The sequence below is a fragment of the Equus przewalskii genome, chromosome 6 (assembly GCF_037783145.1).
Source record: "Equus przewalskii isolate Varuska chromosome 6, EquPr2, whole genome shotgun sequence".
Classification (NCBI taxonomy): Eukaryota; Metazoa; Chordata; class Mammalia; order Perissodactyla; family Equidae; genus Equus; species Equus przewalskii.
The window spans coordinates 4,493,536-4,510,604 of NC_091836.1; the positions used below are offsets into that span (position 1 = coordinate 4,493,536).

Sequence of the window (17,069 nt, forward strand, 5' to 3'; positions counted from 1 at the left end):
GATCAACATGCGGCGCGGCTGCCGAGTCGGCTTCCTATTGGCCAGAGCCGCGAGCGCTGCGCCCGCCCGCCCCTTCTCGCCCACCCACCTGGGCGGGGCCTCCCCGCTGACCCCGGGGCTGCCTGGGGCTGCGCGGCCCTGGGCTCGCCTCGCAGCCTTAAAGGGGCCGCGGCCGGATCCAGATGCCCGGCTGACTGCTCTCTCCGGACCAACCTGGAGGGTCTCAGTGTCCCAGGCGCGGCTGGGGATGAGGACTGAGGGGCTGAGCGCTGGAGGCGGGGCCTCAGCTTGTCGCGCTCCCTGCACCTGCCGACAGTCCCTCCCGCTGGTTTCGGGCGCAGTTTCTCGATTCACCGTTAGGGGGAGGGGCGCCCAGACCGCTTGATAATAATAATGAACAGTAACGTGAATTCGGTGCCAGACCTTTCACTCACCTGTCGCATCGTCCTCGCCCAAACCCTGTCAGGTCGGTGGGATTGGCTTTCCCACTTCACAGATGAGGAAACAGGTGGTTAAGCTGCTCTCCCCAGGCCACACGCCCAGGAAGGGACAAAGCGGAGATTTAAGCAGACATGGGATTCTGACCCACGATGCCATACCCGAGAAGCGACTGATATTCCTTAACTGTCACTCTGGAGTACCCAGGAGGGAGACGTCTTAGTATCATGGTCTTCTATGCAAAGGCACAGCTGCGAAGAAGGCGCGTTTGGTTCCCACTCACCTTCTGCCCAGACAGGTGTGCTCCAACAGGTGCGTCCCAGACAAACAAGCCTCGTCCCCTCCCTCACGGATGTTTTCATTCACAGGCGCTCCTTCCAGGTGCCCTACAACATGGAGGATACAGATGTTTTCCCAAGGAGATGCCCCAAACAGGTGTTTCACAAGTGCATCCTCGACAGGTGGGCCTCTGTACAGGTGAGCCTGTGTCCTGCTGCGCCCGGACCCGCCCCCGCCCCCAGATGTGCCTCAGTGTGAGCGAGCCCCATGCAGACGTTCTCAGGTCTTCCGCTCATCTGAGCTCAATTCTATGCAGATGTTCCTGAGACGAGGCTGTTTCCTTCACCTCTCGGGGATGTTTCTCAACAGGAATGCATGATACGGCCCCCCCACAGGTGTGTTCCAGTTGAGTATTAAGCCACATAGTTCTGTTTCCATATAATTGGGTCCCAAATAGGTTACTTAAATGCAAGTGTGTCTCATACAGGTCTTTCCAACACTTTTTCACACAGGAATTCCTCACACAAGTATTGTTCATTTCATAAGTGGGAATACAGATGTGTTTCCAAAACAGCTGTAGCCTATGTCAGGGTGGTCTTTTTTTTTTTTTTTTTTGGTGAAGAAGATTGGTCCTGAGCTAAGATCTGTTGCCAACCTTTCTTTTTTTGTTTCTCCCCAAAGCCCTGTACATAGTTGTGTATCCTCGTTGTAAGCGTCCCGAGTTCCTCTACGTGGGACGCCGCCACAGCATGGCTTGAGTTGTGTGTAAGTCTGCGCCCAGGATCTGAACCGGCGAACCCCCAGCCGCTGAAGCGGAGCGCGCGAACTTAACCAGTGTCACCCGGCTGGCCCCAGGTGTTATAACGCAGGTGTGTTCGCTACAGCTGTTCCCCACACAGGTGTGCTTCCATTCAGCTATACTCCAAATAGATATGGTTCAATGCAGAGGTCTTCCATACAGGTTTGCTCCCACGCAGGTGTGTACCACCCGGGTGTTTTTTCATCAGAGGCTCCCCATCCGAGTCTGCCTCAGACAGCAGTGCCTCATACCCCGATGTCTCCGTGCCCAGGGTGTCTCCGCACCTGTGCGATCTTACAGACGCGCCCGCCATCCAGGTAGGAGGTCCCTCTGAAACCTGCGCGCTCCCGCCCCTTTTGACTCCTCCCCCTTATAGGATTGGATTCCTGTTACAGGTGCGCCTGCTGCGCGGCCCCCACCCCCCAGCTTGGCTCCGCCCTCTCATCTGGGCTCAGGTGCACAAGCCGGAAGTGCGCTCCCCTCCCAGGTGAGTGACTAAACTTTCCGGGTCACGTGAGCGGGCGGAGCTGGAGGAGCCCGATCGAGCCACCGACGGACGCACCGAGGGGTCCAGAGAGGGACCTGCATCGAGAACCTGAGCGAAGTCGAAGGCGCCAGGGCCAGGTAGGGCGGCAGGGTGCGCGGCGTGGCCTGCCGCCCCCTCCTCTCCCCTTTCCCCAGACCAGGAACGCGCCGCCCCAAGTTAATCTTTAATCTCTGACCTCTGGCCGCGGGGGCGGGGCGGGACTCCAGGGTGCCCGGCGCGGGTCGCCCCTCCTCTGGGCCTGCGCCCGGTCCAGCCCCCTCCCCCACGTCCCAGCCTTTCTCCTTCTCCCGCCCGCAGGTGCCGGGCCGCAGGTACCGCCAGCCCGAGATGCGGTAGGAGCTGCGCGCGCGAGAAGCCCCGTCCCCGATGCCACCAGCCCGTCGCCCCGGCCTGGGGCTGCTCCTGGCGCTCGGCCTGCCGCTGCTGCCGGCCCGCTGGGGCCAGGTCTGGGGGCAAAGTAGGTACCGACGCTGGGTACCTGGGACACTGAGAAGTCGAGGAATGGGGAGGTGCAGGTGGGGGGGGGGGTGCCTTGGGGGCAGAAGTCTACAGGGTCACTGGGGACTTAGAACTTCAGAGTCCTTCCTCGGACGGTCAGAATTGGTCGGTCAGAGTTGGTCGAGGAGAATTCCTGAGTTCCTGAGGGGGTGGGATTGTGAGCAGGGGGGCGTGGAGGCCTGCCTACCTGAGTCTCAGGCTGGTTGAGGGTTTTGGCAGGCTGGGAGCCAGGAGGAGCCCTGCCTGGGGCCCCCAGCCCAGGTTGCCCAAGGCTGGCCATAGGTGTGCACTGGGCCATTCGGTCCTAGTCCAATTCAGCCTTCGGGGAGGTGTGAGTCAGACACTCCAGGGAAATGCAGCATCCGCCCAGATCCTTAAGGGCCGAGGGACAGCCGGAGAGGTGTGGGGGTGGGGAGGGGAGCTCTGGGCTTCCAGACACCATCCATTTTAATAGCCCCCAACTCAGCCCCCACTGATTACCGGCTGCTGGACTCTGCTGGGCTACCGGCCGCTGGAGAAGCAAAAACAGCTGAGCCGGCCCCTACATGCCAGGCATCCAGTCTCTACTACAAGAGTGGATGACTCGGGCAGGGTTCTGACGGGGGCATGCCCAAGGAAGGTGCAGATGCGACTAGATAGGAATAAATGGGGCTCATTTATCCTCTCCATGCCCGCTCCCCACAGTGTCGAGCTCCACTACAAGTAACGGCACCACTACGACCCCCGACCCTGACCCTGGCTCCAATAGGGCCCTGGTGAGTTGGGGGTATATGTGGGAGGAGGGCAGCAGGGATGTTCTTCAGGAGTCCCACATGTCACAGGAGGAGGGGCCCAGACCCCCAGAGGTGGCAGGTCAGGGTAGGGGGAGACATTGGTGAGCCCCAAGTGGGAGAGACCTGAATACCAGCATGATGAATGGGGAGACCCAGGGCCCCAGATGAGGGAGACCAAGAGCCCCAGGAAAGGGGTGGACATGAATAACATACATGGTAAGCGTAGGGGGGTGGGAGCCCCATATGCCTCTCAGGCATCGGGGAGGGGGGAGCTAGAAGCCCCACTTTGAAGCAGGTTGCTTCAAAGGGGGATCCCAGACATGGCAGGAGGGGGTGCCTGGGAGGCCCAGATATGGGAGATGGGGATCAGGAATCCTGGGTGGAGGAACCAGATCGTGAAAAGTGGCAGGTGTTAGAGGATGAGGACCCCTGAATGCTTCTCAGGTCAGGTCGGGGGGAGGGGGTGGTGGGGCGGGCATCCCAGGTTGAGGTGGGTCACCCCTGTCCCCTCTCCCTCAGTCTCAGGGGGCCATCACTGCTATCATCGTGGTCTTCTCCCTCCTGGCCGTCCTGCTCCTGGCAGTGGGGCTGGTCCTGCTGGTGCGGAAACTGCGGGAGAAACGGCAGACAGAGGGCACCTACCGGCCCAGCAGTGAGGAGCAGGTGGGTGCCCGCGTGCCACCACCCCCCAACCTCAAGCTGCCGCCCGAGGAGCGGCTCATCTGAATGGTGGTGCCGGCCGCAGCCGCCATCCCTACCCAGGACTGCCCGGCGCTCGCTCACGCACAGCCGCCGCCACCGAGACACCGGCTTCTGATGATTCTGGAGGACTTGGGGGGCCACGGGGCACCTGCTGGGCGGGCTCTGCAAAGCATGCCACCTCTGCTTGCCTTGGCCTGCAGTTGGGGGTGCCGGGGCTGGGGACCCGCCTCCCCGCTTGCTGTACCATCTTCACCCGGCCGTCTGTCCTGCTGCCACACAGGCCCGACCACCGCCTCTCCTTTCCTTTCAGTTCTCCCACGCAGCCGAGGCCCGGGCTGCCCAGGACTCCAAGGAGACGGTGCGGGGCTGCCTGCCCATCTAGGGCTGTCTCCTTTCTCTATCCATCACCCTTCCTGGCTGTGTGACCTTGGGGGAAGGTAGAGCCCTCTCTGGGCCAAAAACCCACCCAGCACTTAAGAATAGAAGGGAAAAAGGTGCTTCATAGACTTTGCCCCTGAGGGCAAGACTGCTCACTTTATATATATATATATATATATAATTGGTAGTGAGATATAATTAAACCTTTTTTTGATCTGCTGGGGGCAGGAATTAGCCTAGATGGAGGTGACCAATGCAGGGTTCGTAGGCTGTTGAGAGATGGATGGTCAGGTTTCGAGGGTCCTAGGGGCTGGGAGCGCTTCCTGGAAGGGAGGTGCTCTTAACCCTACCTAGGAGCCAGCTGGTGGCTGCTCCAGAAGGGAAGATGGTGGATACGATGGGTTTTTAAGCCAAGAGAGGGCCCCCAGATAAACTCACCAGAAAAAAAACCAGTTTTGGGTTCTTGCTGTTTTATTGAGGGACTGGAGTGTCCTCCAGACCCTGCTCCTTAACTTTCAAAACACTTTTTGAGTTCAGCGACTCGGGGCCGGCTCCTGGCCTGGGACTCCTGACCGTGGCTAGCCGGTGCAGCAGAGGATCTGGGAGCTTCTGGCTCCTTGGGGGGCTGGAGGTGAGCGTGCTCTGCCAGCAGGACCTCAGAAGGCTGGGCTCTGGAGTTTTCTAGGGAACCGGGATCCGAGGAAGAATGAAGGGGTGCGGATGTCCGGGGAGTATCCAAGAGAGGCTTTGTGGGGACTAGAATATGGGGGTCTTCTGGAGGGCTGGGCTGGGGGCATGCTGTGGACAGCTGGGAGCAGGGGCTCTCCTGGGCTGTGGGATCCTCGACTGCCTTGTGGGGAGGGGAGAGATCCAGGATTGGAGGATGGGGCTCCGGGAGAGAGGGTTCGGGGTCCCCTTGGCTGCTGGGGTCTGTCGATGCTGTTGAAGATGGAGAAAAGGTGTCTTGGCTGGCCTCTGAGGGCAGCTGGGAACTGGGATTCTTGGAGAGGCTTGTGGCGTCCGAAGGCTGGGGGGTGTGCAGCGATGACAGTCTAGCAGGCAGGGACAGGGGCTCGGGGTCTGGCGGTTTCTCATCATCTGCTTGCCATCTTGGTCCTTCTGGTATGTCAGGCTGGGTGGGGATGGGGAGATGAGCAAGTTGCTGGCCTTGAGATGCCGGAGGGGCTGGCAAGCGTGCTGGGCAGATGGGAGAGGACTGGGGGCTCTCACCAGGCTGAGGCAGCTGTCCAGGTCCCCTCTGTGGCAGCAGTCTAAACTCTGGCTGGGCCGCAGGCTGCCTGTCCTCGTGGCTCCCATGCTCAGACTGTCCAGAATCTCGCTCAGCAAATCCAGTTCTTCTCCGGACCCCAGGAAGCTGCTGTCCAGAGTTTCCTCCGCCCACGGGTCCAGAGCATCCTCAGGGCTCAGAGGGGGTGTCCTGAGGGAAGATGGACAGCCTCGGATATGCCAGCCTGAGATCCCCAGGCCTGGTCCGGCTACTCTGGAGGGGGACCACCCTCTTCATCAGTGCTGGCCTCCCGCTTGCAACATTGCCCCCTTCCCCATCTTTCAACCTTACCTCTCCCCCAGCGATTCAGGTCTCTCTTCCAGCCGGATTCTCCTGCTGGGGCGAAGAGGCCGGTTCTGCAAAGGACAGATGTGAGGGGTGGGTGTGAGGCCCCAGGAGCTATGGGATCAGGGGCCTGTGGGATGTGGGTGGGGCAAGATGACTGGAAGGAGGCTGATGATGGGAGAGGACTTGGTGGCACTTCCAGGGGCGTGTTGGGATGGGGGTGGGGGAGTCTTAACCTGTCCAAAGTGCTGGGTGATGGGTAGGCGCTGCTGCAGGCGATCTGAGCGGCTGGTGAGGGTTGGGGCCCTCATGGAGCCCCCTCTGTGCAGGACAGAGGCCCCATCCTAGAAGAGGGTGGGTAAGCCAGGAGCCCGTACCCCACTCCCCCCTGCCCATTGGTCATCGGCTTTTACCTTGTACATCAGAAGACTCTGCATGCTCCTCAACCCACTCTTGGCCTACGGAGGAGCCAAAAGAGAATCAGACTCAAGAGCGATTTGACCCTAGACATTCGGGGACCCAGCACCTCCGTCCCCAAGGACAGCTACGTCTTGCCATCTATTTGTGGTGCGTGTCATAAATATATTCACAATTCCCCCATCCCACCTAGGAAGTCCGCCCAAACTCTCACCCTTTTGACTAATACAAAAGGAATGTGCCTGGAGGAAATAACCCCCAAATGAAATGGGGAGTGGCAAAAACAGAGCATCGTAAAAACGCGTCAGTCTTCAAAAACCAGGCGAAGAAGAAAATCTAATGGAGACGTTGGGAACTGTGAATGTTGGCCCTGGGAAACTTCTGGGCTTGGGAGGAAAAAAAACCCACAAGGGCGGGAGCTGGGATGGTAGTGCCCGCAAAGGACAAAAGATGCTCGCCAATGAATCCTGGTTGTCCATTTTAAACAGGACAGAGGATCCTGACCAAAACAAGTGTGGTAAATGGAAAATAAAAGTGGGAAGAATTGTTAATGGTTTAACTGCTGGTTCAGTTCAGATAAAAATGTTTGCACTTTAAATGGGGGGTTAAAATGTCTCTGTGAGGGGTGGAAATGTCCTCTGTCTCCTCGCCTTTGCCATCCCCATAAGTGGCCTGTCTAGCTTAGCCTCACCGAGCGGTACATGTTTTTGACGGCTGGTTGAGTCTTGGCCTTGACTGAATGTAGGAGGGTGCCACCACCTTTCTGGGAAGAGAACACCAAGGGGGAGAGGCTTGGGCATCTGGGGTTACCCCAGACCCCACCTCCCCACCCGGGGCTGTGTGACGCTGGACAAGGCCCTCACCGTCTCTGATTTCTTCACCTCTATGTATAAATGAGCAAAATGATGATCCTACCAGGGGACTGTTATGGGATTAAATTAATTCAATAATAAACCCTAAACAAGTATTTGGTGTTACTTACCTTTAAGTTGTCCGCCCAGAGCTGATAGGAGCGAAGGGTGCCTGGAGTGAGGGAAGAGGTGGTCATGGAACGCAGGCTCTGGCTGGGGCGCTGGTGGGGTGGGGGCTCCGGGCTAGGTGCAGGGCTCACCTGAGGAGGCCTCAGTGCAGGTGATCTCCTGCTCAAAGAGGTCTGAGAAGCCCTCTCCTGTGTTGAGTTTCTCCAGCCGGCCTTCAATGAACTGAGGGTGGAGGGATGGGTCAAAATCAGAAGCCTGGTTGCCACCGACACGTCTGAATTTGAGAGCTAGGAGACCGTTCGTCTTCCGGGCGTAGAAGCCATCCCTGGCCCACCCCCAGGACCCAGGAATCTGGAGTCCACCTCAGGAAGGCAGAGGTCCAACACTCTCCCCACCCCCAGAGTCGGGACCTGTCCTTAGGGGCCAAACCCCGCCCCTCACAGGGACCCGGAAGTCAGACTGCGCTACTCCAGACCCGCTCACCTCCTCTCAGTGACCCTGGAAGAAGTCGACCCCACCTGCAGGGACCCTACGACCCATCCCCGCACTGAAGGAGCCTGGAGTCCAGCCCAGCTTCTCCCAAGAACCGAGGGGTTCGGCTCCACTTTCCTCCCACGTCTCTAGGGCCCAGGAGTCCCGGCCCGCCTCCTCCTCCCCTCAAAGGGAGCGCTGTCTGGACCCCCACCCTCGACCCAGGAGGCTCCCCTTTTAGGGACCCAAGAATCTGACCCCACCCCAATCTTCTCAGGGGCCTAGAAGTAGATCTTATCCCTCAGGAACTCAGGTTGGGGGTTCCCATCTTTAGGAACCCAAGAGTTCAGTCCTGCCTCCTGCAACCTGGAGGCCCTAGGGTGGGGGATGTCGAGGGACCAACTCTAGCCCCGCCCATAGGACCTAGACGTCTGCCGCCAGCCCCACCCCTCCGCCCAGCCCCGCCCTCAGGACCCGGGAGTCTGCGCCCCCAGCCCCGCCCCTCCGGCCCCAGCCCCACCCCTCCGGCCCCAGCCCCGCCCCCGGCGACCCGGGAGTCTGCGCCCCCAGCTCCGCCCCTCCGGCCCCAGCCCCGCCCTCAGGGACTCGGGAGTCTGCGCCCCCAGCCCCACCCCTCCGGCCCCAGCCCCGCCCTCAGGCGCACCTGTTTGAATAGCTGCAGGTGCACAGCCCGCTGGTGGAAGGCCTGCAGGGGCGCCCCGGGTTTCTGGGCCAAGAAGGCGTCTTCGCTGAATGTCACAGGCTGGCCCTGGAAGAAGGACCCGCGTCCCGAGCTCCCCGCTGTTCTCCTGGACCCTCATTCTACCATATTTCTATGTAGCAAACATTGATTGAGCTCCTGCTGTGTGCCTGATCTTGTGCAGTGCCCTCCTTGCACTCCTGGGCCGCGAGGAGGACTTGGGCTTTGACCCCGAGGGTGGTGGGAGCCCTGGAGGGCTGTGGGCAGAGGAGGGCGGAGCCCTGGCTCAGGGACTCCCAGGAGCCCTCTGCGGAGAGGAGAGATGGTGGAGGGCGAAGGTGGGAGCCTGCGAGAGGAGACTCATGGGCGAGGCGAGCGCCTTGATCCAGGCAAGCAATAATGCGGACCAGACCAGGGCGGACAGAGGAGGACAAATGGGGAGATTCGAGACGTATTGTCAGGGCAGAGCTGACAGGAACATCAGATGCTCAAAGGATAGAATGCCCCAAAGTTTTTATAGAATAGCTGTGAGAAACTGGAGGGGAAGGTTAAGTCAGCAGACCGAAGTCCTGGCCTCAACAGTCACCGGCGGTGGGACCTCTCCAGGCCTCGGTTTCCTCATATGTAAGACGGGATCGTAAGAGTGTCCCTCTCATAATACTGTTGTGAGCATTCGATGAGATGATAGGAATAGTAAAACCTGGCATTTTTCGAGTGCTCACATGTGCCAGGCACTGTCCAAGCATTCTGCATAGGCTTATTCACTGACTCATACCACTCTTTCGGGTGGGTGCCATGGGGATCCCGTTTTACAGATGAGCGAATGGAGGCACAGGGTAAATACGCCATAAAGCTACGTGTCACTATTATTCTGAACCCTTCAGGGACCCACAAGGCGTCTCCCTCGGCGTCCCCACTGCTCACCGGGCTGCAGACGAGCGCATCGCGGTAGCCCCCAAACAGCAAGGCCTGGGCTTTGAGGAAGAGACGGGACACCCCTTCCCCGGGCGCCAGCGCGACCTTTCTTAGCCGCAGCCTCAGCAGGGACACCTGGAGGACAAGGGGGCGGCGGCGCTGAGAGGGCGGATGTGGGGCGTCCGCCTCCCGGACGCGGCAGGAGGGTGGAAGGGGGCGACACTGACCACGTCTGGGGGCAGCGCCTGCACGTCATCGAAGGGCGTCTCCAAGGTGTTGGAGTCCACGTTCATCATCACGACGTCCTCCAGGGCTTTCTCCCGCACTCTCTGTATGAGGTGCGGGGAGGTGGGGAGGAGGGACCGCCGCTCAGAATCGGAGCATCCCTGGCGGGGGAGGGTATCTGGGGATGCGGAGGGAGGGATCCCCGCCCGTCCCCGCGGTCCAGGTCCGCTCCCACTCACCTCGGCGAGACTGGCGTGTACTCCAATGAGGTAGGGCATGGGCGCGCTGCGGACCACCGAGGGGGCAGGTCATGCAGGCGCCACTCCCGGGTCTGACACTCTCGCCACCCCAGGCCCTGCCCCTCCCCAGACCCCGCCCCTCACCAGCAGTAGTCCAGCAGGTGCGGCGGCAGCGTGGGTATCAGCACGTGCTCCCAGCGCATGGGGTACAGGAGGGCGCAGGATGCGTGGACGCATGAGGTCAACTGGAGACGACGGGTGGGGGGCCGTGGAGTCAGGGCCTGGACCCCCAGCTTCAAGGACCCTCTCTGGGATGATGGTTCTCCCGGCTCCATTTCGCATATCTCCAGTCTCCTGTCCCCTCCGCCCCCACCCTTTTCCCACCCTCTACTGGGTAAGAGGCGAAAACCCAGACTTCTTTAGGAATGTGGAGACCAAGAACTCAACAAACGAGGGTGCTTGGAGCGGGTGGAGCCAGGACTCAGCAAATCCTAATCTCTCCTTTTAGGGGGCGGAGCTAATATGCAACCCTCCAATCGGTAGGCGTAGATCAACGACTCAGCCCACGGACTCCACCCCCAAAAGAGGTGGAGCTAGGATTGCGCCCGCCCTTGCCCCGCCCCTGGGTGGAGCCACGAGTCAGCTCCACCGACCCCACCCTTAGGAGGCGGAGCTAGAATGCAGCTCCCTTGGTCCCCCCCTAGGGGTGGAGCCAGCGTGTAAGTTCCACCCGCCCCCCCACACCCTGGTCCCCATCCTCCCCCAGGGTCAGAGCTGGAATTCAGCGTTCCTCGACCTCACCCCGCAGAGGGGTGGGGCCAGGCTTGTCCTGGCCCATAGTAGGGTGGAGTCTGGACTCAGCGCTCCCAAAGAGGAGGAGCCACAGCACAGCCCGCTCTGATTACCCCGCTAGGGGCAGAGTCAGGACCTTGCCCTAGGGTCGCAAGCGGTGGGCTTGAAGCTAGGAGTCACCCCCGTTGTCCCGCCCCCAGGGGCGTAGCCAGGCCTTGGCCCCTCCCTGGGTCCGGCTGGCCCCGCCTCACAGTGCTCAGCTTGCTGGAGGTGAGCAGCACCCTTCGTTCCGCCAGGAGCGCGGCGAACAGCCCCACGATGTTCTCGTCGGTCACTGCCACCACCAGCTCCGTCAGGTTCCTCTGAGGAGCAGAGAGGAGCGCTGGGCGCGGGGGACCACAGGATGCGACAGCCCCCTCCGGGTTTCGGGACCTCTCCCCGCCCCCAGATGTCCCCCTCCCAGGTGTCCACTCACGTTCTCAGGAATGGACGGCAGGCGGCCGGAGTCGGGGGCCACGAAGCAGGAAAGCTGGTGGGCGGATTGGCGGGGAGACCGATCTGTCAGGGGGTGGCCTCACCTGGGTGCCCCACCTTCCCAGGTCCCCAACTGGGCTCACCGGCTTGCTGTTCCCCGGGGCAGGGGGCGGGATGCTGTGCGCGCTGGAGATCGTCACCTCGCCTCCCTGGGGGAGAAGTGTAGCCGTGTGGGTCCTCAGGGCTGGGGTGCAGCCTCCCCATCTGCCTGAGGTTCGAAGCCCAGGCGCTGGGGACTACTCACCAGCTCCGGCCCCACTGAGGTCCCCGGCAGGGGCTGCTGCCGCAGATTTAGAAGAAGGTCCTCGGCCTCCGAGACCTGGGTGGGGGTGGGGTGTCTAAGCTCGAATATGGGTTGGGGATTCTGACGGCCTGGACTCAGGCTGGGTGGTCTGGGAGGAGCCGAGGGGCTCTGGCCAGGCCTGGGGATTCTGAGCCTGGCTGGGGGCTTGGTGGGGCGGGGGCGGGGACTCCCGCGGGAGCGGGAAGTGGGCTCAGCTCACTTGGTCCTGGGCCAGGAGGTCCCCCACTGTGTTCAGCAGCTTGTAGAACACCTCGAACCAAGGCAGGTGGCTGTGGAGAGAGGACACAGGTTCCAGGAAGTGCCCCTCGCCGAGGCCCTTCCGGCCCCTCCCCCCAGACCCCATATCCCACACCTGAGGATGCAGAGACAGCTGTGGGCGCCAGCCCGCAGGCGGCAGAAACCAAATCTGCGGGTGCCGGTCAGGTCCGTGAGGGCGAAGGTGAAATGCTGTACAGCGGGGCTGGGGGGCTCCCTGGAGGCAGGACAGGCTCTCAGAAACCTGGCAGGCCCTGCTCCTTGACCCCCACCCTACCCCTCAACAATGCTCCTAGTACTGTGTCCACTGGTCTGGGGCCTTGGGTGTAGAGGTCCCTGGTTGTTGGGGTCCTTGAGTGCCTGAGGCCCTGGATCTGTGAGTCCTAGGTACCTGAGTCGCTGGGTAAATTGGTCCCTGCATGTGTAGGTCGCTAGCTGTCGGGGCCCCCGAGTGTGAGCATCTGAGTCCCTGGGTGTCTGAGTCTCAGGGCCCCTAGGGTCCCTGGGTGTTTGAACCTGGGGCTCCCTGAGAGGTCTGAGTCCCTGGGTCCTTGGGTGTCCGCTTCCTTTCGTACCTTTCCACATCAAAAGGGAAGCAGAATTTAGGCACCATCTGCATAGCGTCCTGCGTGGAGAGAAGCACGCACTGCTTGGCCCCTCCCTGTCCGAGCCATGGAGGCCCCTCCCCCAAGGGGAGCAAGGAGCCAGCCTGCGTACCTGGTCCCTGAAGTCCGGGGGGAACTGCCGCAGGATGGGGGGGTCTGCAGGGAGAGCAGGCCTTGATGTTCAGGGCCCCTGGCCCACCCTCCATCTCCCCGCCCCCACCTGATGCCCCCAACTCACCTTCCTGCAGGGAGGCAGGACAGGCTGCTTCGAAGAACCAGTCAAACACAGCTGGGGGACCCCCTCTGTGGGACAGGAAAGGGCTCAGTGGGTCCAGGGACTCGCTTCTGGGTGTGTGGTTGTGTTTGTGTGGGGTCTGCATGTGTGTGTGATTATGTGTGCATGTGTGACTGGTGCAAATGTGTGTGCATGCCCCCTTGGGGTGGTGGCAGTGAGGGTGTAGCTGTGTTTGGCTGTGCATGCAATGCTGTTGACTGCGTGTGCCCAACTGGGAGCAGGACTGAAGTGAGAGAGTGTGACTGTGTGTGTGTGTGCATGACTTGTGTGAGCATGTGGATGTGCTCGTGTGTGCATGACTTAGAGCATACAAGTGTGTGTGTATCTGTGTGCATGACTTGTGTGAGCATGTGTGTGTGTGTGTAACTTGTATGAGCATGTGTGTGTGCGTGCGTGGCTGTGTGCATGACTTGTGTGAGCACGCAGCTGTGTGTGTGTACATGACTTGGGTAAGCTTTCATGTGTGTGTACATGACTTACATGAGTGTGTGTGTGTGTGTGTGTGTGGCTGTGTGCATGACTTATGTGAGCATGCAGGTGTGTGTGTGTTTGTCGTTCTCTCCCGTGTCTGCCTGAAGGGATGACACTGTCCAGTGTATGTGTCAGGCGGGACTGAGCCGGTGTGAGGGCAAATAACATCCACGCTTCCTTGCGTGGCTGCGAGTGTGACTGGCTTAATGCGAGCAGACCCCTTGGTCTTAAAGGCAAGAAGCCCTGCCCATGCGTCTCTGGGTGGGAGACTTCACGGGGGCCCGGGGGTTGACCCTGAATTTCTCATCAGAGAACGGAGGGCGGCATGCCTGCTCCCTCCGTGAGCCCGGCAATCTCTGCCTTCCCCTGTTCCCCCCTCCACCGACGGCACAGAGGATGCTGGGAGGCGGGCTCAGAGAGAGCGACGGTGAGACCTGGAGGGCCACAGAGGAAGAGGCTGGGGTCTGACTGCTGATACACAGCCCCTGCCATGGGGACCCCCCGGCACTTTGTTCTCAAGCTGACACCAGTCCCACACAATCATGCATGCGCACAGACACACGCAGTCCTCCCCCTACCCTGCTGACCCCCGGAAGCCATGCTCTCCATCACTCAGATACACCAAGAGGTGCATGCTGGGAGTTACAAGCTTAGTTACACAGAGCCAGAAAGAGAGAGAGAGAGAGAGAGAGAGAGAGGAGCGGCCGACAGTGGCCTGAGTATCCCTAAGTCCATCCTATAGGCCAGCCGAGAGTCCTGCCCCAGTTCCGGCCACCTGCCCTGTAGCCCTTGGTCCCTCCGGGGCCTGCCCCAGCCCCTTTCCCCTTGGCCCCAGCCCCGGCCTGGTCTGGGAAACGTGGTCCAGAAGATGGGGGAGGGGGCGGCTCTTACTCAGCTTCGGATCCCATGGTCCCTGCAGGCCCGGCCCGGCGGGTCCCTTTCCCCGGGGGTCCTGGGGGCCCGTGCTTGCTCGGGGCTGGGCCCTGAGCCGGCTCAGCTTCCTGTGTGGCTGAGAGAGGAAGTTTAACGGGTGACGTCCCCAGAGGGAGGCCCCCGCCCCCACCGCTGTGAGAGACCCAGGCATCCTGCCTCGGAGCCTTCCCCGGGATGGGTGGGCAATAGGTGATGCAGGCTCCAGGGCAGACCCCCAGCCCTATCCTGCCAGCCCGGGCCACCTCTGATGCCCGCCATCGCACCCAAGGCTTCTCCTCTCTATGGCAGCCAAGGATTCAGATTTTGCCTGAAATGCTTCCTCTTCTCTCAACTTTACTTCTTTCCTTTGGTCCATCCTCACTGGCCATTCCCTGTAGGACCACCAGAGGGAGCCGGGCCTGAGAGTGGACACAGGGGAGCTCCGGAGGTGGACAGACAGCCGTCAGAACAGGGACACACAGACAACACACACACACACAGAGCCAGGAAGTGACGAACACAGACAGGCTAGAACAGTCACACACAGCAGACGGGCACAGAGACCTACTCTTGGACCTTGCAACAGACTGAATGTGTGTCCCCCCAAATTTATATGTTAAATCCTAATGCCCAAGGTGATGGGATTACGAGGTGGAGGCCTTTGGGAGATGATTAGATCTTGAAGGTGGCGCCCTCGTGTATGCGATTAGTGGCTTTATAACAGAGACCCCAGAGGGCTCCCTTGTCCCTCTACCTGTGAGGACGCAGCAAGAAGACGCCATCTATGACCAGGAAGTGCGTCCTCACCAGACACAGAATCTGCCAGCACCTTGATCTTGGCCTTCCAGACTCTAGGACTGTGAAAAGTAAATATACATTGTTTATGAACCACTCAGTCTCTGGTATTCTGCTGTCGCAGTCTAAATGGAGTAAGATGGGCATGGAGGCTGCAGAGACCTCTGAGGCCCACTTCATGTCTGCAGTTCACTCCAATTCAGGACAAATACCCAATGGCAAACCCACTGGGTGGGGATAAAAGAATTCATGTCTCTGGTGGGTGACCTCAAAGCAGAATGCTCTCTGCACGTCGGTTGCTGTATCTGTAACATAGGTAGACATGGTGCCTGTTTCAGAGATGCCATAAAGGTTCGATGAGAGAATTCAAGGAAAATGTTTTTGAGAGCAGACCTGAATCAAGTTTTTTTGTTTTTGTTTTTGTTTTTTCAGGAAGATTAGCCCTTAGTTAACATCTGCTGCCAATCCTCCTCTTTTTTGCTAAGGAAGACTGGCCCTGAGCTAACATCTGTGCCCATCTTCCTCTGCTTTGTATGTGGGACGCCCGCCACAGCATGGCTTGATGAGCAGTGTGTAGGTCTGTGCCCGGGATCCGAACTGGTGAGCCCTGGGCCACCAAAGCAGAATACGTGAACCTCTATGCCAAGTGGGCCAGCCCCCTGAATCAAGTTTTTTATATGTTCTGTCTATTATTATGGGAGGCAGTTCAGCTAAGTGGTTAAGAGAATGATTTTGGTGTCAGAGACACCTGGGTTCAAGACCTGACTCAGTTCTTTAATGTCTGTGTGACCTTAGGCGTCATTTGGTCTCTCTGTATTAGTAATTTATTGCCATGTAACAAGTTGTCCTGAAGTTAATGGCTTAAGAGAACACAAATATGTTGTCTGACAGTTTCTATGGGTCAGACTCTGGGCACCACACAGTCGGGTCCTCTGCTGAAGGGTCTCTCCGCTGTAATAAGGTGTCCGTTGGGCTGTGGTCTCGTCTGAAGTCTCGACTGGAGAAAGACGTGCTGCCAAGCTCACTCTGTGGCTGTTGGCAGGATTCAGTTAGTTGCGGGCTATTGGACTGAGGACCTCAGGTCCTTGCTGGCTGTTGGCCAAAGGCTGCCCTCCCTTCTTTGCCACGTGGACCTTCCAACACACTGCTTGCTTCACCAAAGTGAGCAAGGTGAGAAGGGAATAGAGACTTCATCCAGACAGAAGTCACAATCTTTTGGAACCCAGTCTTGGAAGTGTCAGCCCATCGTCTTTGCCATATCCTGTTGGTCAGAAGCCATCGTCAGGTCCAGCCCACATTCAAGAGAGGGAATCTCAGAGGAACATGACTAAAGGAGATGGGGATCATTAGGGGTCATCTTAGAAGTCCCCTTCTAAACTCTCTAGGCCTCCATTTTCTCATTTTAAAATGAGAAAAACAAAACACCTCCTGGATGTCATGAAGCCTTGTTCATTCACTTGCTCATTTATTCAACAAATAATTACTGAGGGCCTGTGTTACATCAAGCTGTCCTACCCACGTGGTGACCAAGGTAGACAAGATTCCGGTCCTCATGAAGCTTACATTCCGGTGGGGAAGGAAGGGAACAGATAAAAGAAACAAGTATACAAATGGATAAGATAATCTGAGTTAGCGATGGGTGCTATCAGTAAAATGAAACGAGATAGCTAATGGAGAGCAAGTGGGTGCTAATTCAGAGTTGCAGGATAGGCTTCTCTGAGGAGCCATTATCAAACTGAAACCTGTAGATGAGAAGGGGCCAGCCATGCACGCATCTGCGGAAGGAAGCAGCAGGAACAGCATGTGCAAAGGCCCTGAGGTTGAATCGAGTTTGATATGGTCGAGCACAGAAAGAAGGCCACTGTAGTTTCAGCTTAATGGATGAGGGGGAGGATGACGGGGATGTAGTCAGCAAGGGGTGGAGACCAAGGTGGGAACTGGGTTTCAGTCTGAGTAAGATAGGAGTCGTGGGATGGTTTTGAGCAAAGGAAGGATAGATACTTATCTGCGTGTAAAGGCTCCTCTCTGGCTGCTGTGGAAGGAGGACCCTGCACACTGCAGGGGGCAGGGGTGGCAGCAGAGAGCCCAGGGAAGCGACTGGAGGGGTTGTCGTCATGAGCAATAATGGTGGCTTATACCAGAGTATAGACAGGTAGAAAGAAGAGATCAGAT

At 59.0% G+C, this 17,069-nt stretch overlaps 2 protein-coding genes across 12 annotated transcripts; one reads left to right on the forward strand and one right to left on the reverse strand.

The window, feature by feature from the left end:
* Positions 1–82: 82 nt before the first annotated feature.
* CRB3 (crumbs cell polarity complex component 3) lies at positions 83–7,371 on the forward strand. Of its 11 annotated transcripts, none has more exons than XM_070622754.1 (10): positions 83–736; positions 807–899; positions 1,034–1,112; positions 1,399–1,586; positions 1,695–1,833; positions 1,912–2,140; positions 2,361–2,520; positions 3,246–3,316; positions 3,854–3,997; positions 4,347–7,371. In XM_070622754.1, exons 7-10 carry the CDS (start codon positions 2,430–2,432, stop codon positions 4,416–4,418), a joined length of 378 nt encoding a protein of 125 aa, XP_070478855.1. In that variant the 5' UTR covers positions 83–736; positions 807–899; positions 1,034–1,112; positions 1,399–1,586; positions 1,695–1,833; positions 1,912–2,140; positions 2,361–2,429; the 3' UTR covers positions 4,419–7,371. The 11 variants fall into 11 exon arrangements, with proteins under 11 accessions (XP_070478855.1, XP_070478853.1, XP_070478848.1 ...); XM_070622752.1 differs by having other exon boundaries at positions 83–700; positions 807–915; XM_070622751.1 differs by having other exon boundaries at positions 100–750; positions 820–915.
* Positions 4,868–14,582, reverse strand: DENND1C (DENN domain containing 1C). The gene is made up of 24 exons (XM_070622726.1): positions 14,387–14,582; positions 14,082–14,199; positions 12,663–12,727; positions 12,537–12,580; positions 12,395–12,444; positions 11,917–12,036; positions 11,764–11,833; positions 11,505–11,579; positions 11,344–11,409; positions 11,202–11,255; positions 10,978–11,088; positions 10,079–10,179; positions 9,935–9,980; positions 9,698–9,799; positions 9,480–9,605; positions 8,520–8,624; positions 7,516–7,606; positions 7,387–7,427; positions 7,096–7,167; positions 6,401–6,445; positions 6,224–6,331; positions 5,994–6,058; positions 5,645–5,852; positions 4,868–5,546 (listed from the first exon to the last, which is right to left on the reverse strand). The coding sequence occupies exons 2-24, from the start codon at positions 14,096–14,098 to the stop codon at positions 4,923–4,925; spliced, it is 2,406 nt and encodes an 801-aa protein (XP_070478827.1). The 5' UTR covers positions 14,099–14,199; positions 14,387–14,582; the 3' UTR covers positions 4,868–4,922.
* Between the last annotated feature and the right edge of the window lie 2,487 nt (positions 14,583–17,069).

Excerpts from the sequence above, each read along its gene's own strand:
- CRB3 (XM_070622747.1), top strand. The coding sequence starts at position 2,430 with ATGCCACCAGCCCGTCGCCCCGGCCTGGGGCTGCTCCTGGCGCTCGGC. Across the intron at positions 2,521-3,245 it reads GGGCCAGGTCTGGGGGCAAA|TGTCGAGCTCCACTACAAGT; the intron begins GTAGGTACCGAC and ends CGCTCCCCACAG. Across the intron at positions 3,998-4,346 it reads GGCCCAGCAGTGAGGAGCAG|TTCTCCCACGCAGCCGAGGC; the intron begins GTGGGTGCCCGC and ends CTTTCCTTTCAG.
- DENND1C (XM_070622726.1), bottom strand. Across the intron at positions 11,410-11,504 it reads CCTCAGTGGGGCCGGAGCTG|GGAGGCGAGGTGACGATCTC; the intron begins GTGAGTAGTCCC and ends CTTCTCCCCCAG. Across the intron at positions 6,059-6,223 it reads TCACCCAGCACTTTGGACAG|AACCGGCCTCTTCGCCCCAG; the intron begins GTTAAGACTCCC and ends TGTCCTTTGCAG.